This window comes from Alnus glutinosa, chromosome 5, assembly GCF_958979055.1.
Source record: "Alnus glutinosa chromosome 5, dhAlnGlut1.1, whole genome shotgun sequence".
NCBI lineage: Eukaryota > Viridiplantae > Streptophyta > Magnoliopsida > Fagales > Betulaceae > Alnus > Alnus glutinosa.
This window is the reverse complement of record NC_084890.1, coordinates 20,375,231-20,402,743: the sequence shown is the minus strand read 5'-3', so window position 1 is coordinate 20,402,743 and position 27,513 is coordinate 20,375,231. Positions and strand designations below refer to the sequence as shown.

At 40.0% G+C, this 27,513-nt stretch overlaps 1 protein-coding gene and 1 long non-coding RNA gene across 5 annotated transcripts in view; one reads left to right on the top strand and one right to left on the bottom strand.

Moving 5' to 3' along the window:
- Window positions 1-22,622, top strand: part of LOC133868528 (uncharacterized PI3/PI4-kinase family protein C1F5.11c-like) — a 33,461-nt gene extending 10,839 nt beyond the window's left edge. For all 4 annotated transcript variants that reach the window (XM_062305447.1, XM_062305444.1, XM_062305446.1 and 1 more), the window contains 6 exons: window positions 10,815-10,896; window positions 11,142-11,194; window positions 11,337-11,402; window positions 11,482-12,714; window positions 14,259-15,257; window positions 22,242-22,622. In XM_062305447.1, coding sequence (XP_062161431.1) covers window positions 10,815-10,896; window positions 11,142-11,194; window positions 11,337-11,402; window positions 11,482-12,714; window positions 14,259-15,257; window positions 22,242-22,607 — 2,799 coding nt within the window. In that variant the 3' untranslated portion in view covers window positions 22,608-22,622. The remainder of the gene's footprint in view (window positions 1-10,814; window positions 10,897-11,141; window positions 11,195-11,336; window positions 11,403-11,481; window positions 12,715-14,258; window positions 15,258-22,241) is intronic.
- Window positions 22,623-23,635: 1,013 nt separating this feature from the next.
- LOC133868529 (uncharacterized) lies at window positions 23,636-27,047 on the bottom strand. The gene is made up of 2 exons (XR_009900348.1): window positions 26,750-27,047; window positions 23,636-23,913 (listed from the first exon to the last, which is right to left on the bottom strand). It is a non-coding gene; the product is annotated as an uncharacterized LOC133868529 (long non-coding RNA).
- Window positions 27,048-27,513: the final 466 nt, after the last annotated feature.

Here is a 27,513-nt window from a genome sequence, read left to right as displayed (position 1 = left end):
GGTTTGTTGGGTCTATTTCTATTTGGGATGGTTTGGTTGTTCCCTTGTATACTTCATGTGTACTTAATGGCGTCTTTACGCTTTTTTAATAAAATTTTATTACTTATCAAAAAAACAAAAAAGGTAACAAGGCCATTTGGAGTGGGAGTGCATAAATATATAAGGAGGGGTGGGAAACTTTTTCAACATTTGTTAGATATGAGATGGGTGATAGGTCAAAGGTCAGTTTTTGGCATGATGCTTGGTGTGAGGAACAACCATTGAAGATGTCTTATTGAGACTTGTTTAGTATTGTACGTTGTAAGGACGCATGTGGCGGATGATATGCAGCTCCAAAATGGAAGCATTCAATGGAACATAATTTTTACTTGACTCATATAGGTTTGGGAGGTGGAGTTGGTCTCCTCTTTTTTTGGAATGTTTTATTCTCTCAGAGTAAGGCAATGAGATGTGGATAGTATACGTTGAAAACCTTCCAAAAGGCACAAGTTTGAAGTGAAGTCATATTATCATGTACTAACCATACCTACGGATTTCCCGTTTACTTGGAAGAGTATTGGGTTGGGATAGTTAAAGGCTTCTTACTGAGAGGTATTCTTTGTGTGGACGGAGCATTAGGAAAGATGTTGACGTTGGATAATATGAAGAAATGGAATGTCGTTGTGGTGGATTGATGTTATATGTGCAAGAAGAGTGAGGAATCCATCGATTACCTTCTTCATTGTGAAGTAGCAAGAAATTTGTGGTTTTGGGCTTAGTTTGCTCAAAATTGCAGAAAATTGAGGTAACACCACAACAAGTTTATGGTGTTCTTTTTTCTTTGGTTTACAGATACTTGTAGTCATTGGATTCCTTCCTCAGCTGTGTTAAAATTACATGTGCCTAAGTAGTAATTCTATTAGACAAGCAGTTCTTTTGTAACTTCTAGAACTTCCCTCTCGCATGTAGCAAGCTAATTTTTCTTGGAAACAAATTGTGGGCCTAGTTTAACATCAGTATGTTTGGTCCTTTTATGAACTAGCGGATTGGAGGTGATGTGCAGGCTTGATTATCTGGAATTGTTTTTTATTCCTATCTTCGATGCCTGTGATGCCTATCAGTGAGAATTCTATCTTTTGAATTCTTAATCTGTTTTCCATAGTCTGTTATTATGGGTTATTTGGGATATTTCTACATTGAATCGAAATCATTTGAGTTAAGATCGGGAGTTGGGAATCGGGGATGTCCTCTTGTTGAATGGAGCAGAGGAGTATTTCGTTCGGTGGTCATGGATTTCCAGAGCATGGTTTGGATGCTGCACATGATGGAGGAGTTGATGAATGGATTGGCGTCAAAGGAGTTTTGTAGGTCTCATCGAGTGGGAGAATTGGTGATCATTTTGCAGAAATGTCAGAATCACTATGGGAAATTTTTGGAGATTACCGAATATGGCAAGGGAGGGAGACGTAGCTGTATAATTTTTTGGGGTAATTACCTTTCCCCCCCCCCATTAACTACCAGCCATTGTCAACATCCCCCCATGAACTAACACTTCGATTAAAAAAGAGTATCCAACTACCATCTTTACATACTTTGGCCCATTCTGTCAGGAATCTCGTTAATTTGGATGGAATATGCCATTTTTGGGCGTTAATTTTGGTTTAAAGACCAAAATGCCCTCCATAGTAATTAATAAAAAAAATATTAAAGAGGTGGCTGGAGCCACTTTTAGGGGTGGCTTGCGGGCCACCCTAGAGAAATGTTGGGGTGGCTGCCGACACCCCCTTTTACTTTGGTTTTTTTATTTTTTTATTTTTTTTTTGTTTGTTTAAGATGAGGGCATTTATGTCATTTTGAAATTGAGTTAAGACAATTAAGTCTTTTCATGAATTAGACTGACGGAAGGGGCCAAAGTATGTAAAAATGGTAGTTGGATACTTTCTTTTGGTCGAGGTGTCAATTCATGGGGGCATGTTGACAATGACTGGTAGTTGATGGAGGGAAAATGTAATTACCCTTAATTTTTTTTTTGATAAGTAAGAAAAGATTTATTAAAAAAAGCGTAAAGGCATCCCTAAGTACACAAGAAGTATACGCAAAAAACACCCAAAGCTAACCCACAACAGCCAATAAAACTAGAGAAAGAACAACCAAACAACCCACAAAGGATCCCAATCAGAATAACAAGAAAAAACCCAAATACCCGAGAGACAACCCAGAACCCACCAAAGCAACAACCCTACAACATGTGGGCCTTTCCTTTCCTACGCCTGGAGGAAGCTAAAACGTCGCCATAATTAATGAAGCTTTGCAGATTCAAAAGTTATATAATTGTACCGGAAGGAAGAGAAAGCTGTGAATGGGAGAGTTGTATTTAACAATTGAGGAGGTTGGTGAAACATCTTGCGCCAGCAGGAGTTGCAGGCCAACAAAAGAGGCATCTTCACGGGCAGGTGCGGCCAGTGGAGGCCCGTCGAACGTTCGCAGCTGTGGTTACAGGGCAGAGGGTAGAAAAAGAAAGAGAAACACTGAGCAAGGGTATTGTGGGGAGGATCACCATACATTCTAGTAGCATTTCAAATGAGTTTGGACAGAAGGAGAGATTTGCGCCTGGAGATCACGTTGCTCGTTCATGGTCTGGGACGTTGAAGTTTGCTGAAGAAGGTGCTTTATTTGCGACAACGTTACATAACTTGTTTATAACGCTCAAGAAGGATGTGGACCGGTGTATGGAGCATCTTGGATTGGGCCGGAGTGCTTGTGAATTCAAACCGTAAGAGGGAACTAAAAATTGTGGGCCTTGTGGGGTAAAAGGTAAAGGCCCATGTGGGGAAGCTTCTGGTTCACACCCAAAGTGGGACAGGAAGCGGTGGCCCATCGTCAAAAGCCATGTTTATTTGGCCTAGTCTATCAACGTCGCACCCCAGTGAACCCACAACATACGGCTTTTTGGAGTGTAAAGCAGGGGCTGGACAAGTCTGAAGCGGGGTTGAGTCGGAGCTGGGAGAAGGCTACGATTCACTCAATGGGGAAGGAGAACTGAAGGCCTCGCTGTTAGTCAAAACATAGCTGGAGGAGTTGGAGATTGGAACACATGGGTTGTACTCAGATTGTTTTAGCCAGTTTAGGTTTGGCTCAAATGAAGTTGAGACCTCCAGTATGGTTGAGAATGGTTCTGTTGTTGAAGAGGGACCTGCACAAGTACTGTCGGAAGATGGTGAAGGATTACTGCCAGCTCCAAAGATCTCCAGCTGTTCGCCGTTGATTGCTGTGATGGAAAATTCTGGGTCTGGATCAGAGGCAAGGAGAAGACAATCTCGAGTTGGTGATTTGTTCGACAGAAGAGGTCAAGGTGGGTGGCTACACAACAGAAGCCTTTTTAGTGGGGAAGCAAGTGGAGAGCTTCTTCCGGGAGAGTGCAGGGGGTAGAATGGAGATTGGGTCTACATCCAAGGGTGTTGTGGGAGAGGAGGGAGTCCAGTATGAGTTTTCTTTGGATATGCTGAACTACCTACCTGAAGACCTCTTGTTACAGTATGAAGAAGAGGATATAAAGGGGGAATTGGAGAGGTGTGAACCGCTGGTACTCACACCACTGGCAGTGAATGGAGGACGAGCATCATCCTAGGGTGTCTCCTAGGTGGGTGGTGGAAAGAGTTAAGAGTTTTTATCAAGTTGTAGGGTTATCTTGTGAAGGTTATGAGGATAAACTGTTGGCATTGTTTGAGGAGATTGAAGTTGCCCGAGACCTATTAATGGCAGAATCTAAGAATAACTATCCATCTACACCAGGGGCAAAAGGGCAGCGGGAATTAAATAGGTGGGCTTGGTCCATTAATTATGAGAAGAAGGGGGGGTACAATCTGTTAGAGGCCGACACCGGGGAAGGGGTTCATCTCTTTTTTTATGAAGCCTAAAATCTTAATGTGGAACGTCAAAGGGCTTAATGAGATTAAGAAAATGTTGGAGATTAGAGGGCTACTAAGGGATTGAAAGGCAACTGTTGTATGCTTGGTGGAGACAAAGATGGCAGTTATCTCAAGGGAGGTGGTGCGGAGTTTATGGGGCTGCCATTATTTAGATTGGTGCTATATGGGAGCGAATGGAGTGTCAAGCGGGATTTTGTTAATGCAGGATAGACGGGTGGTGGAGAAAGTGGAGGAGTGTGCGAGAAGATATACAGTTACTTGTTCTCTGCGCAATATTGGTGATAATGTTGTATGTGTTTTTTTTTTTTTTTTTTGGGGGGGGGGGGGGTATATGGTCTGAATGATGACAGGGATAGGAGGAAACTGTGGGATGAGTTAACTGGGTTGATGAGTTGGTGGGAGTTGCCTTGGTGTATTGGGGAAGATTTTAATGTGGTTCGATTTCCAAGTGAGAGGTCAGGTGTTGCCGGCTTTTCTGTAGCAATGGAAGAATTTTCAGACTTCATATTCATGCAAAATTTGGTGGATCTACCGCTTGAAGGTGGAGTTTACTTGGTCAAATATCAGGAAGATTAAACATGGTCTAGAATTGATAGATTCTTAATTTCTCTGGAGTGGGAATAATGTTTTCCTGAAGTGACACAGGAGATTGCCAAGACTTCCATCCGATCACTTTCCTTTGCTATTGGATGGTGGGGCACCAAGAGGAAGACGAAAGGGTTCGAAAGATAGATATGTCGAGAGAAGAAAAAGAAACCGGATGGTTTTGTTGATTAGGTTAAAACTTGGTGGTTGTCTTATGAGTTTTCTGGATTACCAAGTTACATTTTGGGTAATAAGTTGAAGGCTTTGAAGACGGATTTGAAGAAATGGAATGAGGAAGTGTTTGGTGAAGTAGGGAAGAAAAAGAAAGAATTATTGGAGGGTATTCGAGAGCTGGACTTAGTTGAAGAGTGATGTTGCTTAGAGGAGGACAATAGGGTTCAAAAGATAGATATGTCGAGATAGCTGGAGAAAACTCTTCTATTTGAGGAGATGAATTGGAGATAGAAATTATGAGCTTTGTGGCTGAAGGAGGGTGACAAGAACACAAATTTTTTTTCACCGGGTGGCCAACTCACATCGTAAATTCAATCATGTGGACTCTTTGAATATAAATGGTGCAACATCCAAGAATCCTGTGGAGATCCAGGAGCAGATAGTCCATTATTACAACAATCTGTATTTTGTGCACTGTTCTTGGCGGCCAAGGGTGGATGGTCTATCTTCCCTATCCATTGATGCAAATGATAGTATTTGGTTAGAAAGAGAGTTTGAGGAGATGGAAGTGTGGGAGATCAGGGATTTGAATGGAGAAAAGGCTCTGGGTACAAACGGCTTCACAATGGCTTTCTTTCAGAAGTGTTGGGAAATTTTAAAAAATGATCTTATGGCTGTTTTTGCAGAATTTCATAATCGATGTTAGTTTGAAAAGAGTCTTAATGCTACTTTCGTCTCTCTAATTCCAAAGAAGACTTGTGCCAATCGATGTGAAAGATTTCTGTCCTATTAGTTTTTTTTTTTTTTTTTTGGGGGGGGGGGGGATGTATAAGATTATTTTCAAGTTTCTCGCGAACAGGTTTTAGTCAGTATTGGGCAAGATTATTTTCAACACATAGAATGTGTTTATTGGTGGTCGACAAATTTTGGATTCAGTACTTATTGCTAATGAATGCTTGGATAGTCAAATTCGATCGGGGGAATCTGGGCTGCTGTGTAAGTTGGATTTGAAAAAGGCATATGATCATGTTACTTAGGACTTCTTGCTCTATTTGCTGCAGTGTTGTGGTTTTGGAGAGAAATGAAGGGCTTGAATACGATTTTGTATTTTTACGGTGAGATTTTCTATTTTTGTGAATGAAACCCCATCGGGTTTTTTTAATAGCACTCTGTGGGTTGAGACAAGGGGATCCACTTTCACCTTTATTGTTTGTGGTGGTTATGGAGGCTTTGAGCCGAATGCTGATTGCCGCAATGGATCAAGGTAATTTGATAGGGTCTTCAGTGAGATCCAAGGATTCTGATGCTTTAGTTGTGAATTATTTACTATTGGCCGATGACACATTAATTTTTTGTGGTGTGCAAGAAGAACAAATTCGACATCTGCGGTGTATCTTCTTACGCTTTGAGGTAGCTTCAGGATTGAGGATTAATTTAGGAAAATCAGAAATTGTTCCTATAGGTGAGATAGAGGATGTTGAAGGGTTGGCTCAACTCCTGGGATGTCGGGTCGCATCTTTGCCTATGACATACTTGGGTTTGCCGTTGGGTGCTTCTTATAAGGCTGTGTCTATTTGGAATGGTGTCATTGAGAAAATGGAATGACGGTTGGCTGGATGGAAGTGAATGTATTTGTCGAAGGGTGGTCGGTTGACTCTTCTTTGTTTTTGATAAGTAAGAAAGATTTGATTAGAAAAGCGTAACGCGCCCCTAAGTACACAGGAAGTATACACAGGAGCGGCCAAAACAGCTTACAACAAGAAAGAAAAGCCAACAACCCACAAAAACCCTAGCCCTCAAAAGTACTTTTTCCAACCTTCCTACATATTACTTATTGTTCCCTTTTCCAGTGGGCGTGGCTAATCGTCTTGATAAACTTCAAAGATATTTTCTATTGGGTGACATTGGAGATGAGGCCAAATTTCATTTAGTGAATTGGAACAGGATTTGTACTTTATTGCATTCAGTGGGTTGGGAGTTCACAATTTCATCCAGTTTAATCGAGCTCTTCTGGGGAAATGGTTGTGGATGTATGGTAAGGAGAGAGAGGCATTATGGCGATTGATGATTGACATCAAATTTGAGTCTAAAGGGTGGGTGGTGTTCAAAAGAGGTGTTGGGTACTTTTGGAGTGAGTGTGTGGAAACATATTAAGAGGGGATGGGATAAGTTTGGCAACTTCGTTTGTTTTGAGGTGGGTGATGGGTCGCACGTAAGTTTTTGACATGATTGGTGGTGTGGGGATAGATCTTTGAAACATTGTTTTCCAGTATTGTTTAGTATTGTGAGGAATAAAGATGCGATGGTGGCAGATAACTTGGTTGTTTTTTTTGAAATGTAATTGCAATTTTATTAAAAGGAACAGCGTAAGGCACCCCTAGTACACACGAAGTATACAAGAAGCAAAAGCCTCACCACTGACCCGACAAGAAACAACCCACAAAACAACCCAACCCTAAGCCCCTAAAACTCACAATCCTCAATCTTATCCCACCGCCTATGTTCCTCATCCAAGGCAGAGAGGTAAGCCACAGTATTAACCTCTTGCCCCTTCTCGATCCCCATTGAAGAGCAAAACAAAGCCCACTCCACAAAATTGAGAAGACGAGCTCGACTAGGACTAGAACAACCCTTGCCTGAGAAACCACGATCTGCCTTTGGATGAGAGGACGAGCTCGACTTTAGAAACCCCCGCCTGAGAAAGCCCGCATCTTTGTGTTCTCCTTGACCCACCGCCGACTTCGGCTTCCTCCCTTTACGCTTGTATTGAATCAGAGACTTCGACCTGGGATCTTCCAAGGATGAGGTAGGGAGAACCATCCTTTCCAGCGAGCCCACTGCAGAACCAATATCCGGCGAGCTGCTGGAACCACCCCTGGAAGAAGACAGAACCGGAGGAACCCCAGGAGCAAGCTCTTCTCTAGCCTTCCTCAAGCCCCTAGAGATACCATCGAAGCCCTCTAGTTCATCCCCGTTCTTGCCCATAAGCTTCTCCACCTCCAGCGTCGTGATCGGCACCTTTTGAAACGAGGTTTCCGGCAAAAGAGGGCACCCAAGCGAACCTGACAACGTCATACCCACATCCTTTATGGTATCCAATGAAGCATCCTCCAAGCCCGCAGAAGAAGGACAAACCAAAGGAATCCTAGAAGAAATCTCCGGCGTCAACTCTAGCTGAATTCTCGACGGACGGGAGGCTAAAAGTTTCGGGAGGAGTCGGGCTAAGCGGAAACCGGAATGTTTACGACCCAGTCCAGTCCTGACAAAACGGTCCAAAATATTCCTTACAGCCCGGCCCAGAGCCAAGTTAGACCCGTTGCCCAGCTTGCTCCACGTGCGATGTTTAGAAAATTCGAATGTGAGAGAAGCTTCTTACCCAGAGGACAGATAAGCCGGTCTTTGTCCAACAGTTCAAGTGGAGGTGATTCCAGAGAGAAGCAGTCCACCACCGTTCTCAAATCGTCCTCTGCATGCCTCACCGACGGGAGAGGATCCAGAACACAAGGCTTCGCCAACGCAACGCTCAACCTGGAACAACTACCCCCCACAAAAGGCACCTTGCCTGACCTCAACACCTCTACAAAGGAGGGACCCTTCCAGCAAGGAACCATTCCCATCTTTGCCTCTTCTTCCTTCCCCTCTTCTTTGACCGACACATACGGGGACTCATATCCGCAGCCCACGTTGGCAGAAACGAAAACAGCGGCCTTTTTCAGCTCGTCTGAGAATTTGAGCCAACCCCACCCACCACGGCCTTTTGGGATCAAAATGAGTCCTTTCCGACCACCCAACTTGAATACTGCTACCTCTAAGAAATGGCCAGCTTGGTTACTACCTCTCCAAGCAATCAAAATTTTCGACCCTTCCCTTAAGGATTTGATGAACTCTTGATCTTCCAGGTAACCCAAAAGAATCTCCATCGTCGATGCAAGCCACTCCGAGCACTGAAGGCTGGTGACGATTTTGTCGGAAAAGTTTTTTCTCTTCTCCCCCACCCTAGGCCTTGACGCCCCATCCAGAACCGAGAAGACAAAAATCTTCAACTCCATGAGAAAACTTTTCTCCATCTTAAGACACCCACAAATCACAGAACGGCCGACCCAGAGAAAGTTACATGGTTGCCGGCAGAGAGGAACCCACACAACGAAGAGAAGGGAAGCGAAGGGAATGGGTCTCCTAGCTTGACGCGCTCTCCGCGTCGACGCTAGGTCTGGGATGAGAGAGAGAGAGGTGGTTGTTCAAAATTGAGTTATTCAGTGGAATGTTATTTTTACTCGTCCAGTCCAGGATTGGGAGATGGAGATGGTACTTTCTTTCTTCGCTCGGCTTTATTCTGTGTCGATTTGACATGGAGAGGATGACAGGTTAGTTTGGAACCTCTCCAAAAGGGGTTTATGTGAAGTCTTATTATGAAGTTTTAAATAGGAAAGATGGCCCATAATTTCCGTGGAAGAGTATCTGTCGTGTTAAGGCTTTGGCAAGGGTGGCTTTCTTTGTATGGACAACTACTTTAGGTAAAATTTTGATGCATGACAATCTGCGAAAGATGAATGTCGTGGTGATTGAGTGCTGCTGTATGTGTAAAAAGAGTGGGAAGTCAATTGAACATCTGCAACTTCATTATGAAGTTGCTCGCGACCTATGGAGTTACATTCTTACTTTATTTTGGGTAGAGTGGGTTATGCCACGAATGGTGCTGGAGTTGTTGACTAGTTGGGGCGCGTCGTTTGGGTATGGTCCAGCTAAGGAAGTTTGGCGGTTAGTTCTATGGTGTTTAATGTGGTGTATTTGGCAGGAGCGGAATGCGCAGCACTTTGAAGATGTAGAGACATCGATGGTGGAGCTGAGTAAGCGTTTGCTTTACACGTTATATATTTGGATGTCGCCTCATCATAGCTTGAATGTTTTTACTTATGCAAACTTTTTAAATTTATTTTCTATTCGTTCCTATTAGAGGCACTCTTATATACTTCCTGTATATTAGGGTTGTGCCTCTCTGCGCTTTATTAATGAATTAAAAGATTATATTTAAATCTCTTTACACGTGGAGAACAATGCCTTTTTTTTTTGTTCTTTTCTTTTCTTCTAGTTCTGATGCTTTTTTGAACGGTTGTTCTTCTTTTTCTTCTTAATAAAGGGTGTTCTCTTATATACTTCTTATGTACTAAAGTTGCACTTTTCCAATGAGATTAAATTACTTATATAAAAAAAAAATTATTCAATAAAGTGGAGTCGGTGGACTGGCTCTAACCCAGTTGGCTTATTGTGATGCGCGGGGAGATACAAGTAGAACTGGGTTTGTGAGCAATAGACTTTGCAAGCTTCGGCAGCTCAAGTAAGGGAATCCCCTCATTCTTGCGGGTGGACAAGCATTAATTCATCTGTGTTTATGTCTATTGGTGGTTAAGGATGGTGCAAGAGAACATACATAATACATTATTTCATTTCGTGCGGAAATTTCTTATTGCTTTTCAAATTGTTAAATTACCAGTTATCCTAAAAATTTAATCTGATTGGAATAGATAAATTTAATCATTTAATTAATATTCTAACACTCCCTCACATGTGTTCTTAAACTCTCCCTCATCAAGTCAGGTTCAACACATGGAATATTTAGCTGAAATAGAGGATGAATTGTAGAGTAAGGGTTCTATGATACCATGTTATCCCAAAAGCTTAACTGGATTGGAAGAAGTGAATTTAATAATTTAATTAATATTCTAACATAAATATATGAAAAAAAAAGAAGAAAGAAAAGAAGAAAATCATTAAAATGAAAGGCATTCATTTTAGCTTCGATCTCATGCTATATTTAAAACTTTCAATAAACGTATTATAGTTCCTTGAAAAGGTTATGTTTAAGATGATTGAAACACTTAAAAGTTTCATCAGCTACCATGGACTTTCAGAACTACATGTGTATGCATTCTTTTGTTTTGACAGAAAATGAGGTTTTATTTATTACTTTACTGGAAATGATTGGGAAATGAATCAATTAAATATCCATCATTTTCATTTTCTTTATTATGCCATCATGCATCTCTTTGATCGATTCAATATTTGCAGTTGATTCTCGTTGATTACTTATACCACATTTTCCTCTTGGTGCATTCCTCCCTTTAATTTTGACATATAATTTGCTTTCAGGCAGTTTTGAGTGTGCAGGCCCCTGTGGAACATTCCAAGGAAGTGAATGATTGTAAGAATCTGATAAAGACGTTGGTCATGGGTAATTGATCCTCTTTCATTAATTTCCTTCTTTCTTTTATGTAATACATATTAATGAACAGTCTTTAGAGAATCAGGAATCTTGATTCTTCATTTTCTCACAGTTGATTTTTAACTTCCCATCTGCCAGTTTTGATTTGCTTACATTACTGCAAAAATGCCCTTTGAATATTTTTCTCTGTTTTATTATTTATTTTTTATTATTATCTTCCTAAAAATATTATCAATGGCTGTATACGTTATCAGGAATGAAGACTATCATATGGAGCATCACTCATGCACATTTGCCCCGATCACAGGTTTTTTTATTATCCAATTTAATAGTTCCTGATGTTTAGGGTTGACATTTGTTATCTCATATACTTACCAAAAAAAAATTTGTTATCTCATAATGTTTCTGATGGATAAAGTTTCTCCTTCCAACATTGAAATCACCCACAGGTGATTGATTCACCACCATCAAATTTACCTGTACCTCAAGCATTTAAAGGGTTGAGAGAAGATGAGGTACTACTCATAAGATGCCAAAATCCATAGTAGATCTCTTGGCGTGATTAAATTGTTCTGACTTAATTATTTTTGTTAGGTATGGAAAGCTTCCAGTGTTTTAAAGAGTGGTGTGCATTGCTTAGCGCTTTTCAAAGAGGAGGAGGAGGAAAGGGAAATGCTTCATCTCTTCTCTCGGATTTTGGCTATCATGGAACCTCGAGATCTTATGGACATGTTCTCGTTGTGTATGCCAGAGCTTTTTGAGTGCATGATTTGCAACACTCAACTCGTCCATATGTTTTCTACCCTTCTACAAGCCCCTGGGGTATATCAGCCATTTGCTGATGTTTTGGTTAATTTCCTTGTAAGCAGCAAAGTCGATGTTTTGAAGCATCCAGATTCGCCTGCAGCAAAATTGGTTTTGCATCTATTTCGATTTATATTTGATTCTGTTACTAAAGCACCTTCAGATTTCGAACGTATTTTGCAACCTCATGTGCCTGTTATAATGGAAGTTTGCATGAAAAATGCTACTGAAGTTGAAAGGCCTCTTGGTTATATGCAACTTCTTCACATAATGTTTCGGGCGCTTGCAGGATGCAAATTTGAACTTCAATTGCAAGACTTGATTCCTACCTCACAACCCTGCCTAAATATGCTATTGACTATGCTTGAGGGCCCAACTGGAGAAGATATGAAGGACCTTTTGTTGGAGTTGTGCTTAACCTTGCCTGCACACTTAAGCTCGTTGTTACCATACCTTCCTTGTCTTATGAAGCCTCTTGTTTTGTGTCTTAGAGGAAGTGATGAACTTGTAAGTTTAGGTTTAAGAACACTTGAATTTTGGGTAGATAGCTTAAATCCTGACTTTCTAGAAGCTAGCATGGCCAATGTTATGTCTGAGGTGATTTTAGCCTCATGGTCTCACTTGAGGCCTCCACCCTATCCTTGGGGTGCAAAAGCATTGCAGCTCCTCGGCAAGTTAGGTGGTCATAACAGACACTTTCTCAAAGAGCCCCTTGCACTTGAGTGCAAGGAGAATCCAGAGCATGGTCTGCGCTTGATTCTTACATTTGAGCCTTCAACGCCATTTTTGGTGCCATTGGATCGATGCATAAATCTTGGTGTAGCAGCTGCAGTGCATAAAAATGGTGCCATGGATTCTTTCTACAGAAAGCAGGCTCTAAAATTCCTTCGTATTTGCTTATCATCTCAGCTTAATTTGCCAGGAAACATTACTTCTGAGGAATATACAGCCAAGCAATTGTCGACTTTGTTAGTTTCTGTAGTTGATACATCTTGGCGGAGGTCTGAAGCATCAGATATAAAGGTTAATTTTATATTATTGTGATGCTTCATAAATTGCTGAAATCTAGTCTTTTAGTTCTTTGCAACCTTTTAGCATCCAATTTTTATTCTTCTATAATAATTATGTTTTATTTTCCCCTCTATTGTTTAGTTTTGTCGATTTTCTTGTTCGTTTTTCTCTTCCTAGTTAGGTATTTTCTTTTGTATACTTCCGGTGTACTTGAGGGCACCTTAAGCTTTCAATAAGACTAGATTTACTTATAAAATAAAATTATGTTTAATTTATTCATATTGCATTGTGTTTTATTTATTCATATCACATTGAATGTATTTGGACTTGTAGGAGTTTTATTTGGTGAATACTGGTGTTAGAGTGAAACATCCAATTGGTCGATTAATTTTTCTAGTAGTCGCCATCCTGTTATTGGGTGTCATTATGGTTGCCATCTGCATAAGGTAGTGCTTCAATTAGGTCTTAAAATTTCAGGAGGTTAATTGTAATAATCTGATTCTGGACTTTTTAGATTTCCGACACAGTTAGGGTGGCTGCATCTCTTGTATACTTTTCATCTACGAAGGCTTTGCCTCTTCTTATAAATTTTTTTTCATAAAAAAAAAAAAAGTTTGTGTTTGGACTAAAAAAAGTCGCTAATCTGGTTTTAAAAAATAATAATCTAAATTTGGGTTCATTTGGGAACTGAATAGCTACTTTTCTGAAGAGGCTTACATTCTTATTCAAAAAGCAGTGTACTACACATTTGAGTTATAAATAGCAAAAGAGCAACAAATTTGTGAGGGTCTTGTCATTTAGTTCCTTATGTTTGGACATACTATATTGTTAATAATCTGTTGTCTGCATAGTTCAAATTTTCTTGCTAAATCGCACTTTCGCAAGAATTTTATAGATTATGATGCCTACATGATTTGTTTGCTTTTTTGGTGGTGGTTACTCATAGTGGTAGGAGCAATTGATCAACACTACGCATTTGAGTTTCTGAATAGTGAAGAGCAACAAATTGAGTGAGGTTCTTGTCATTCAGTTGCTTATGTTTTTGTACATACTACGTAGTTAATAATCTGTTGTCTACATGGTTCAAATTTTCATGCTAAATAACACTTGTGCAATGTTTTACTTGATTATGATGCCTACATGATTTGTTTGCTTTTTGTTAGTGGTTACTCATTGTGGTAAAAGCAATTGTGGTAGTGTCCTTATTTTGCTCTACTGTTGGATGCATTCTTATAATTGTGGTAAAAGCAATTGTGGTGGAAGTTACGATTGCTTTTCATTCTCTCTCTCTCTCTCTCTCTCTCTCTCTCTCTCTCTCTCTCTCTCTCTCTCTCTCTCTCTCTCTCTCTCTCTCTCTCTCTCTCTCTCTCTCTCTCTCTCTCTCTCTCTCTCTCTCGTTGGGTGCGTTACTGTTATGTCTATTCAGATTTATATTCTCCAAGTGTCCTTTCTTCTCTCTTATATATTTATTTTAAACTTATACTCAAAAGATTGTGTATCATTATTTTATTTTAAAATCTACTGGCATTGTGATGTTAAATGATGCACTAATGCAGGCTGACTTGGGTGTAAAGACAAAGACCCAACTTTTGGCTGAGAAATCTGTTTTCAAGATTCTATTAACGACCATTATTGCTGCCGATGCAGAACCGGATCTTCATGATCCTAAAGATGATTTTGTTTCCAATGTTTGCCGCCATTTTGCAATGATATTTCACATTGATTCCTCCTCATCAAATGCTTCGATTGCAACTGCTGCACTTGGGGGTTCTGTGCTTTCATCAAATGTTAGTGTTAGTTCCAGGTCAAAGACTGGTACTTGTTTGAACTTGAAAGAGTTGGACCCTCTGATATTTTTAGATGCTTTAGTTGATGTGTTAGCAGATGAAAACAGGCTCCATGCCAAAGCTGCTCTTAATGCTTTGGATGTCTTTTCTGAAACACTTCTGTTCCTTGCTCGCTCAAAACATGCTGATCTGCTGATGTCAGGAGGCCCGGGGACACCAATGATTGTCTCTAGTCCCTCTATGAATCCTGTTTATTCACCACCCCCAAGTGTTCGAATTCCTGTCTTTGAGCAGCTTTTACCTCGCCTTTTGCATTGTTGCTACGGAAGTACATGGCAAGCACAAATGGGAGGTGTTATGGGACTTGGTGCTTTGGTTGGAAAGGTTACTGTTGAGATTTTATGCCTTTTCCAAGTAAGAATTGTGCGCGGGCTGGTACATGTTCTTAAAAGGCTTCCTATTTATGCTAGTAAAGAGCAGGAAGAGACAAGTCAAGTGCTTACGCAGGTTCTTCCTGTATTGAATAACGTTGATGAAGCAAACAGTGAACCGCACAAGCAAAGTTTTCAAGGAGTGGTTGAATTTCTTGCTTCAGAGTTGTTCAACCCCAATGCATCTGTTATTGTGCGAAAGAATGTGCAGTCATGTTTGTCACTTTTGGCTAATAGGACTGGTAGTGAGGTATCTGAATTACTTAGACCTTTATATCAACCTTTGCTTCAGCCGCTTATAATGCGGCCTCTACGATCAAGAACTCTTGAACAACAGGTAAACTTTGTTTCTAATGGTCATTTTGTAGAGAAGTAGATAAGGAGAATATTCTTATTGCTTGAAAACATGATCTTGTGTCATCAGGCTACATTGGTTAAATAGAAAACAACCTAGAACTTAATATGGAAAGGAATAATATCGTAATGAAATTAACATATAAATCAGCCTTATTTTAGGGTGGACTAAATATTCAGTAAAATTTTCAACAATCCCCCTCAAGTTGAAGCTTAGATGTCTTACATGTCAAACTTGATAAGGCTGAAGGAAGAATATTACTAGACACACTCTTTGTCAACTATTTGCCAGCTGTTCTCCTGTCTTCACATTTGGTGTGCAGATGATACATTCTTGAAGTTTTTTTGTAATAAAGTGTCGATCAATTTCAACATGTTTGGTTAGATCATGTTGGACTGGATTATGAACAATATTGATTGCCGCTTTATTGTCACATTACAATCGCATTGAGTCATTGGAGTCAAATCCAAGCTCTGCTAAGAGTATTTTCAAACATAATGTTTAACACTCCTTGAGCAATAGCTCTAAATTCTGCCTCTACACTAGATCTGGCAACCATAGACTGTTTCTTACTGTCATTTAACCAAATTACCTCTCACAAATGTGCAATAACATGATGTGGACTATCGATCAATAATCGAGCCAGCCCAATCTGCATCTGTATAGGATTCTATTTTTTAAATGATCATGTTGAGAAAACAATAACCTTTTACCCGGTGAGGATTTTAAGTAGCGAAGAATGCGATAAACTGCTTCCATATAAGGCTCTCGTGGAAAATGCATAATTTGACTCACCACATTAACTGCATATTCAATATTTGGACGGGTATGAGATAAATAAATCAACCGTCCAACCAATTGCTGATATCTGCCCTTATCCACCAAAGGGCTCTCGCTACCTTCTCCCAATTTAACATTTACCTCTACTGGATTGTTATTGGCTTTACATCCGAGCATTCATGTTTCCTTAAGAAGTTTAAGTTTGTATTTTCGTTGGGAGATAAATATACCATGCTTTGACCTTACTACTTCAATGCCTAGAAAATACTTCAAACTCCTCAAGTCTTTTATTTCAAACTCGTTAGCAAGATGATGTTTTAAGTTCTGTATCTCCCCATCATCATTTCCTGTTAAAACAATATCATCTACACGATTAAAGTTGTTACCTTTCCTTGATAGGAATGCTTAATGAAAAGTGTATGATCAGCTTGACTCTGCTTGTAACCAAATCTCTGCATAGCTCGGGAAAACATGCTCTTGGAGATTATTTTAGGCCATACAAAGCATTCTTTAGTTTGCACATTTTTCTCACTGAGGATGAATCTTCCAATCTAGGGGGAATTTTCATGTATACTTCTTCTTTGTCTCCAAGAAGAAATGTATTTTTCACATCAAATTGATGTAGAGGCCAATCCAAGTTTGCAACTATAGATAGTAGAACCCTAATTGAGTTTATTTTTGCTACTGAAGCAAATGTTTCCTCATAATCAATCTCATAGGTCTGAGTAAAGCCTTTTGCAACAAGTCTGGCTTTGTATCGTTCCACAGAACTATCGGCCTTATGCTTGATAGTGAACACCCATTTGCAGCCAACAACCTTCTTTTTGTTAGGTAATTTAACCAAATCTCAAGTTTTGCTTTTGTGAAGAGCTTCCATCTCTTCCGTGTATCGATGTCCTTCATTTTGGATACAAAGGAATGATATGTTGAAGAAATGTGTTGATAAGAAACAAAATCAGAAACTAGATGGTGCGTACATGACATAACTCCTTTGCGCTGTGCAATGGGTAGACTCTATTATTAACAATAGGTATTACATAATGCATGTTAAAAGTAGAAGTAGTATTACTTGAGCTAAGATAAGATATTTGGCATGTAGCATCAGAAATGGTCTTGGTGTCTGAAGTAAACTCTCAACTCTTCCATAGGCGGCACAAATGGCTTATTAGTAAGAGGAGACTCATTAGTAACCTATTGTTGCTCCGACTCTAGCATAGGAGTAGGGACAGATAACAAAGTCAAAAAATCATCTTCAATCTTACTCTCCCCTTGAAGAGGTGTTGGGGATGAAGAGAAATATGATTGTGGTTCAAAGAAAGTGACATCCATATAGAAAGTGTTTTCTGGATGAAGGGTGATAATATTTGTACCCCTTTCAAGTAAGAGAATAGCCCACAAAGACACATTTGAGGGCTTGAGGGTCTAACTTACTCCTAGCAGGACCATGAATATGGATTTAACAAACACAACCAAAGACTTTCGGAGAAATTCCTTTTGAAGTAAAGAAAGGTGGGGACAACACCTCGATGGGTGTTTTGAAATCTAGCCCCCGAGAAGGCATCCTATTGATGATAAGGCGTCCCCCCAATAAGATTTAGGAACATGTGTGTCAAGCATAAGGGAACGAGTTACCTCTAACAAATGCCAATTTTTTTTTTTTTTTTTGTTTAGCTACACCATTTTGCTGCGGAGTGTCGACACACGTGGTTTGGCGTATAAGACCTTGCTCTCGAAAATACGTCTCAAGATTTCCAGACATATATTTACCTCTATTGTCAGAACGAACAATTTTAATCGTGGCATTAAACTGAGTCTGAACCATCTTGTAAAACATCTGAAACATGGAAAATACATCACTTTAGTCCTTTAGCAAGTAGATCCATGTGTTCCGAGAAAAATAACCAATTATTTATTTATTTATTAAGGGTAAATTTTATTAAAAACAACGTAAGGTGCTCATTGTACACATAGAGTATACAAAAAGCAAAAAGCTCACCACTGACCCATTCCATACAAACCCACAAAACAAATTAACTTCTAAACCCTTCAAACTCACAACCCTCGAGCTTATCCTCTCTTAAATACCCAAAACCCAAATAACAATTGAAGCCCCATCGAACACCAAAACAAAACCAACAAAAGCCCGGGAAGACAACCCAAAGCAAGACCCAGCGGGACTCCACCCCATCAAAGTAGACAAACCACACCGTCGAACCACCCGAAGAAGACAACATCGGCGGGAACTACCACCATATCCTTCCAAACCCAAAGAAAACCTGTTGGAACCATATCCTTTCCACGTTGCAGCTGCAGCTGCGACGCCAAACGGGCAAAATCCAGGCCTCGAACAGTGAACCCCTCGATCCTACCGCTCCAGAGGAGTCCTTGACCACCGGTTCCCCAAGACAAACCGTCGGTCTCTTCTCTGAGACAATCCTAATCTGCTACCCCGCTGAGAGAGTAGATACAACCGTGACAAAAAGCTCTCTCCTACCACCCACCGCGAACATCGCCACCTTCAGGAACCTGCCGATGCTGTTGCCGTATCTCTTGGGGAAAAAAAAAACTCGGTGCCCTCTCGAAGACATCTGAAACCATTAGAGGCAGAGATGCTCTCAAGCTCTGCCATCTTCGAACGAAAAAATCCCTCCTTGCCTCTAACCGAAGGGCCGATAAAGCTTCCACCACCACGAGAAGCCGTCTTAACAACAATGATAACCAAGAATCAGCGGCCAAACTACTTCAGCACGCGCCGCCACCCTCTCTATCAGAGCCACAAACCCAGTCGCACCCACAGCTATAGAACCACCTAAATGACAGTGGTACACTTGGTGGAAAAAGGATGGCACCCAGTTGCACCCACAGCTACAGAACAACAGAAGACGGTGGCACACTTGGAGGAAAAAGGATGACGGAAAGGAAAGGAGGTTAGGGAGGGTGGAGAAGAGCCGAGCTTGAGTCGGTGGGGTTGTATATAAAGAAAGAAAGCAAAAGAAAAAACAAAGGAACAAAGACAACGAAAACCAGAGAGAAAAAACGGAGAAAGAAGAGAGGGGAAAGGGAGGAGAGAAGAGAAAAAGAGAAGAAGCTCTTCCCTCCTCCCCTAAAAGACACTCAATCAAGAGACAAACCACCGATAACCAAATAAAGAGACCACCCGTGTTCCTTGGCTCTCCTAAGTCTCACAGAGTAGGGATTTGGAAGAGCATAAGGAAGGCGTGGAGTTTGTTTTGCAGACATGCTAGTCTTATTTTGAGAAATGGGCCAAGGATTAGACTTTGGGATGATATGTTGTGGATAGATACTCTCAAGGAAGCTTTCTAGTTTTGTATGGCATAGCTTGCGATAAGAATGCGCCCATTGTAGCCCACTTAGTTTCAGAGAGGAGAGCCCATTTTGTCCGATCATGGTAGAAAATATGGGTTTTTTTGCCCACCAATAACCAATCGACATGTCAGCTAAAAACAATAAAAACTAAAAAACTGAAATGCTGTTGATGTATTGAATCCCTCTTACATCTTCCCATTTTTCCCTTCTCTTTGTTCTTTGTTCTTCTATTCTTTTTCTTTCCTTTCACTGGGACACGGTGAGGCAGAGGGAGAGAGTGGGTTCGAGAGGGGGAGATTGGGAGAGAGAGATCGGGGGAGAGAGTGAAACAGAGAGAGATGCTGTCGGAGAGAGAAAGAGAGATGCCGAGAGAGAGAGAGACGAACAGAGAGAGGATCCGATCGACGGTGGGCCAGCGCCGGAGGAGCAGGAGGCGACGTCCGGTTCTGGGTCGTCGACCGGTGGCCGGAGGTGCGATTTTCGGTGGCCAGAACCAATTTTTGACGAGGCAGGGACGGTCCAGCAGTTCTTGTGGAGCGGTGATCACATATGGTCCGGTGATTTGGTGCTCTCGGCATTCTGGTTCAATCAGAGATGGTGAACGGCGATGTGGTCGGGGTCGAACTCGAGTCGGCCACGTGGTGGCGCAGCTTCCATGGGCTACGCCGGTTTGGTTGTCTGGGTCGGGGTCGAGGTCGAGGGTCGGTGGTCGGAGCTGGTTTCTAGCCTGACATGCCCATCTCTCTCCCTCGATCTCTTCATTTCACTACAATGAGAGAAAAAAAATCGGGTGTTTTGCTTGTATGTGATTTTCTTACTCCAGGCTTACGTGTCAATTTCTCATTGGTGGGCAAACAAAGCCTACTTTCTACCACAGCCGAATTGAAGTTATTCCCTTCAGAGAGTGGTTCCATTCAATGGGATGTGAGCTTTATACGAGCGGGTACACGATTAGGAGGTGGATGTCGTGGCTTGCTTCTTCACCTTGTTGTATTCCATTAAAGTGAGTCGCGAAGGGAAAGATCAACTTTGGTGGTCTCCTTCTCATAAAGGGAAATTTGATGTTAGATCTTTCTATAAGGTTCTTGCTTACAAAGAGGTAATGCACTTTCTTTGGAAAAAGTATTTGGTGGATCAAGGTTCATTTGAAAGTGGCTTTTTTCACTTGGCCTGTAGCACTAGGGAAGATCCTTGCCATGGACAACTTTAGAAAGATGCATGTCATTGTGATTGATAGATGTTGTATGTGCAAAATGAATGGGAAATCTGTGGATCATCTTCTTCTCCTTTGTGGGGTTGCACGCGCTCTATGAGATGATATCTTTAGTCGCTTTAGTCTATCTTGGGTTATGCCTCTTCGGGTGGTGGATTTATTTGTTTCCTGGTGGACTGGTGGTCGCTCTCAGAGTGCTATTGTGTGGAAGATAATTCCTGCTTGTCTTTTATGGTGCTTGTGGAGGGAATGAAATGATAGACAGTTTGAGGATAAAGAAATAATGATTGAGGCACTCATTACTTTTTTCTTATTTTCTTTGTACTCTTGGATTATGGCATTCCTACTTCCCTTAGTAATCAGCTTTAATGATTTTCTTGTTCTTTTTTCTCCTCCTCCTTAGCCTCTTTTCTTGTATACTCCTTGTATACTTTACTGCGCTTTGCATTTTTTAACGATCTTTCTTACTAATAAAAAAAAATTATCATAAGTAGGATCATTGAGCTTTGGTTCTTGAATTTTGCCATTCAAGTTGAATTTTTCCTCTGTTCTCTTAATAGACAAGAGTAGATTGTGATCAAGCAAGATAATTGAGCCCATCCAATTTTACATTTGTGATTTGAAGAGTTGGATTTTCACCGTGGTAGATCAACTAACTCTCTATCCCTTTCGTCAGATTTGTTAAATCAGACATCCAACCAAATAAAGTACTCCAACACAACTGGTGGGCTCAAAAAAAAATTACAAGTAAAAGAGAATACTAAAATTGAACCATAAAAAAATACTAATTATTTTGCAATCAGCATCTGCCATTTTTTTTTATTAGTGTTAAATTGTTTTCTCTATAAGATCTTATTATTCATCAAAAAGAAAAGAAAAGAAAAGAAGGAATCTGCCATTTTTTTATTTACTAAACGACAGATTGTTTAGTTCACTTTAGTGCTAAAGTGCAAGTCGTTGGTAGTATAGTTGATTCTGGTTGAACAGACCAATAAAGCCCTATTGAACAACATGTTGTTCGCAACAGTCCCAAAACGACGTGTCGTTTAGTCATGCAGAATAGAATTGTCTCGCCGTCGCCGGAGGTCTACGCGCTGCTGCTCACGTACTTCGGTAGGCCTAAAAAATTTCAGATCAAATCATAAACCGTCGAACAAGTTAGGAAAGACCACCTTGATCACAATCGATCCATCAAACATAATGAATAATATTCGTGATGGACCTAGTGCTCACCAAATCGCAACCGTTTGTCAGAGGAACGGCTTAGAGAATGCCGGTGGTACCTTTTGTGAATCGAGCAACCTAGATTATGGTGAGCCACATCTAGTTGCACACTCACAAAGAGCTAGTCGCACAACCGCGGGTAGAGAAGAGGAAAAACGAAGAACCCAAAAAATAAAGAACCCTAATTCGACTATAATACCATGTAGAGAAGTAGAGAAGGAGAAAATATTCTTATTGCTTGAGAACATGATCTTGTGACATCAGGCTACATTGGTTAAATAGAAAACAACGTAGAACTTAATATGGAAAGGGATAATATCGTAATCAAATTAATATATAAATCAGCTTTATTTACGGTGGACCAAATATTCAGCAAATCTTCAACACATTTTTAGAAATTTATTTGATTGGATGGCATTTAGGTTGGGACGGTTGCAGCTTTGAATTTCTGCCTGGCCTTGAGGCCACCTCTTCTCAAGTTGACTCCAGAATTAGTTAATTTTCTGCAAGAAGCATTGTCAATAGCTGAGGCTCATGAAACTGCCTCGGTTGTGAAGTTCATGAATCCAAAAGTGGCCACATCATTAAATAAACTCCGAATAGCTTGCATTGAGCTATTGTGTACGACAATGGCATGGGCAGATTTTAAAACTCGAAATCATTCTAAACTTCATACAAAGATTATTAACATGTTTTTCAAGTCATTCACATGTCGGACGCCAGAAATTGCTGCTGCTGCGAAGGAGGGCTTGCGACAGGTTTTGTTGAGCTTCTATCATATTGGTTGATTTATTTGTTCTTTTTATCTTGATGATGAATATGTGTGGCTTTAAATTATGATCAGCGTAAAATGCATTTTCTAGTATTGTCTATCTTTTGGTTCAACTAAGAAATTCCTTTTAAACTTTTTCGTGTACTTGACCATCAGGTTTTGATCATCTGCTATATTGCATCCATTTCAGTAAAGCAATATGGTTTGTTGTTGAACTGTAAGTTGACAGACAAAAGGTCATCTTAGAACATCCACAGTAAAACTCATTGTGAATCTAACGGATTATGTAGCTCAATGCCAGAATAGAGGGATGCTGCATTTGTGAACAGTATTTTACAAACCTATAATTATTTTATTCTCCCTCCCTCTCTTTTTGAGTCTCTTGAAACTTCTACCATCGTCTTCAACTCTTCTCCGGCCTTTTCTCTTTCCCAATCAAACCTCAAATGATGTAGCTCCTCCCTACCTCGCTATAATGGAGCCCCTGATCCTTAGGGTTGTGAGGGCAGCAATTTGAGACAGGATGGGGCCGAAGAGAGAGTTGTGAGAGAGATCGAGAGAGAAGAGTCCAGCCGCATTGAAGAGATGGGAAGGGATGGGCTTTCAGGAGTGGTTGTTCTGTCGGGGTTCCTCTTTGTTTGTGATGGCAGAGATTGAAGTGCAATTGGTGATCAACGATGGAGATGTGGAAGAGGACACCAAAGGGGGAGAGGAGGAAGAAGATGGCATGGGCGGAATCAAGGTCGTTGGGTGGAATCAGGGTTTGCAATGGATACTATCAGGAGGAAGATGGAAGCTACGGGAGAAAGGAATTTGCAAGGGATACAGGAGTAAGATTGAAGCTACGGGGGAAGGGAACACGTGGAAGCTTCTAGAACAAATATTTAACAAAAAGAATAAAAAATATTAAAAATAATTATTTTAATAAAATAGATAGAAGTTTACATAATCGGTTGGATGATAGTTTTAAAACTAGCAAAAATGGTTTTTGGTGGTTATCTATTTTAGCTCAAAATTCTCATAAGCCGCTGTGAATGCTCTGAATAGTAGAAATCACAACATACACATTTATCACAAATTGACAACAAAGCCATATAACATCTATCTGTTTAAGTATTATCAACATAATATTTATATCAAGGAATGGCTTTACAAAGATTAAGCGACACAAGCGTCACAAGCTATTTATATAACCTATAAAATAGTGGACACCCATGGTCTAACCATTACGACCGTCGTAACAAGCTTTAGTCATAATATCTTGAGTACTGCTACGAGATTGCCAACTACGACAGGAGTACCTACAACCAAAGCATCAATGACTGCACGGTTGTGGGGTTAACCACATCCGCACATGTGAAATTATGAGTTCACCATTTCAGTACATAATATACCAAGACCTCAGTAATATACTACTCATTGAGTTTTCGCAAAGAACCGACTTTTCTTTGTTCTTACGTTTACAATAACAAACCATTTTTATAAACTTTTTTCTTGAAAACATGTAACTGATGAAGTAAACATCGACTATTAAAAAACATTTAAAGCATACTATGTAGTTGTGAACATATTTAGAGTTCCAATCTATCGCTTGAAAGCTTCTACATTTAGACCCATCTACAATATATTACTTTTGATCGGTAGCTCAGACATATGTACACACGATCACTCCATTACAGAATTCACGCCTACAAATAAGTCTTCAGCAAGAAAACAATGGCATCTAACTCTTCCATACTAAGATATTATCATTCTCCAAAATACAAGCAACACCATATCTAATCGCATTATAGCTTTGTGCCTTGAACGTTAGTTGATCATGCGAGCACTAGAGTAAAACTCTAATATGCAAGCACGTCTTTACTGAAGAATAATGACAGTTAGCCTACTTAATTATAGACATGCTATTACTCAATACATGGGTAACGTGAACATCCTTGTACATCCAGGTTCAATGCTTTTAAATCAGTTATGTAAACCATCATAAAGACAACTATAGAAAATTTGAAAAAACAAACACTATAATGCATTCAAGTAGTGCCAAAGGAAACTTCGACCCATAGGTCTTGACAAACAACACCTCAGGGAACACTAGCCCACAGGTCTTTGGCAAACAACACCAAAGGAAACACTGGCCCACAGGTCTTTGGCAAACAACACCAAAGGAAACACTGGCCCACAAGTCTTTAGCAACGATGCCACAGGGAACTTTGGCCCATAGGTCTTTTGAGCCCTGCCAATGGGACCGCCAGCCCAAGGGTCTTACCAAGCCCTATGTCCAAGGGAACTCCGGCCCTGCTAAAGGGACCGCTTGCCCAAGAGTCTTACCAAAGCCCTATGCCCAAGGGAACTCTAGCCCTCAAGGTCCTAACAAACAATGCCAATGGAAACTCAGGCACAAGGGTCTTTAACAAACAACGCCAAAGATAACACTGACCCAAGGGTCTTGAACAACCAATGCCAAAGGGAACACTGGCCCTCAGGTCTTTAACACGCAATCCAATAATTTATGCTAAAGATACTTTACTTTTGCTTTTCAAGAACTATGCATTTAACATACGCTTTATTTAAATAGTAAACCAATCAATGTGTTATTTTTCTAAATCACAATTTGCATTAATTTAAATTCTAACAACAACAAACAATCAAACACTTTAAAACAGTTCAAATAACACTCCTCATTCATGCATCAATTTCTTTAACATTATTTTCTTCAACATAATTGATATATTTCAACATAATGAGAAATTACTCAAAACATCCAAAAAGCATATAATTAACATATGTTGGTTAAGTTACGTAAAACAACATATAATTCGCAATTCTACAAATATATAAAAATATAATTTTCTCAGTGAGTAGAATACTCACCTTTACTGCTCGGACTCATGACTCGAGTATCCCCCACGTTCTACTTACCTAGAACTCAACGTTGGAGAACAATTGAAATCTCCACATAACGTGTCTGCAAACATTTATGATGTTATACTAAGCTATTGAACCCCATACTCTATGACATATAAACTACCCGAGTGTTCACACGTTGCATTATCTGCTTCTAAAGCTAGCTAGGTACCTCGACTACTAGTAGGTTAAGCCTTAATCTTGGGTTCACATTTTATCTCTCTATGATCCTTGTCTCATTCGGTTCTACTAATACAATAAACCCCAACTTATCTTCTTTTCACATTTGGCCATCTATAATTTCTCACATTAGTCATCGCATTCAGCACCCTCTTTAAAATCACCATAAACCATACTTCATTAACTTTAAACTCTTCTCAACGAACCAATACCGAAACAATATTTAACAAACTAACACCAACATCATAAGTCACTCTAAATCAGCCCATCAAAATATTGAGATTGAACACAAACATACAAATTCATCCATCTAACCTCCAACTCACAGCCTTAAACATCATCAAAACACCTCCATAAACACTGTACCGAAATCCACCAAGCCTAGTTCCAATTTCAATTAACATCAACACTAAATTTACACATCCAAAACCACCAAAATCAAGACCCTTAGAGGAACAATTAATCCAACACGAATCTCATACAACCATAGCCATCAAAAGTTACCAAAATCAACATCAAAATCCCAATAAACTAACCACAAGCGTCAATCACAGCAGCCACTTAACCCAAAGACCCTAAGACAATCAACAACTCAATTAGAATTTCAACCAACCAAAGCCAAGCAAAACACTCCTCCAAAAACATCTCCTTTGAAACCTAATCACAACCAACACCGGTTGATCTCCCAACAACAAATGGCCAGCCCCTTCAACTGAAACAAAGCCTGGTCGTAACACCCAAAAATCATGTTTAACTATTTTTTTTGAGAACTCAACTTCAGAATACCATAAACAAGAATATCACCAAAACTCTAGAAACATCACAATTGGTCAGAGGGCCATTCGGCCAACTCATAGAGGAATACCCAGAATTTTCTCATCACAGACCAATCGGCTAACAAGAAACCCAAAATCTCCATGCACCACTGACCGGAACAGGGGAAACCCAAATCAAAGGATCAGTCGTCAACAGCAACTAAAATACCCACAGAACAAACCAAGTCCGATCCAAGTTTCCAAGATAAAGTCTATCGATAATAACCCAAAATAAATCAAAGGGATCACAAGAAATAACCTAGAGGATTTTATTTGAATCACCAAAAACCCCCTGGAAATCGCATCCTCCTAGCTCCTCCGGCGTGGACCCACCGGCGATTGGGTTCACTGGCTCCACCGGCGTCGTCTGGTCCGGAAGGATCGGGTCTCTCTCTCGAGTTCACGATGTCTCTCTCTCAATCTCTTGGTTTGTAAAAGAAAATGAAAAGGGGGATGGGTTTCGGTTGAAAATGAAGAAACAGGGGAGAGGTGTGCGATCAGGAAAAATGGAGAGAAAATAAAGGAAAGAGGAAAAGGGATAGAGTGGCACGGTGTTAGTGTTTGAGTGGTTGGGACTTATCTTCTCTTAATTAATCGGGTGCCGGCACGTGGCAATTAATCACCTAACTTCTCTTACATTTTTATGACCAATTTTTATAAATTATTGCAAGACCCACTTTGAACTAATTTAATTATTTAATAATTAATATTTGGCCCTATATTTATTTAAATTATATTTTACTATAAAGTTAATTATTTATTTAATTAAGATTCATTATTATTATTTATTCGAATTCTATTATTTTATCTTAAACTGATTTTATTTTAATAATATAAGTATCATTTAAAATCTAATATTAATTCATTTTATTTAATAATATGATTTATTAATTGCTTAATTTCCTACTAAATTTTTTTTGGCCTTTACATTTAATAATACGTGTGCATGGTGCATGCTTGGTATGCTTCGATTGGGATTGTTTTAGAATTTTCTAAAGCTATTTTTCATTGTCATTTAGGTTA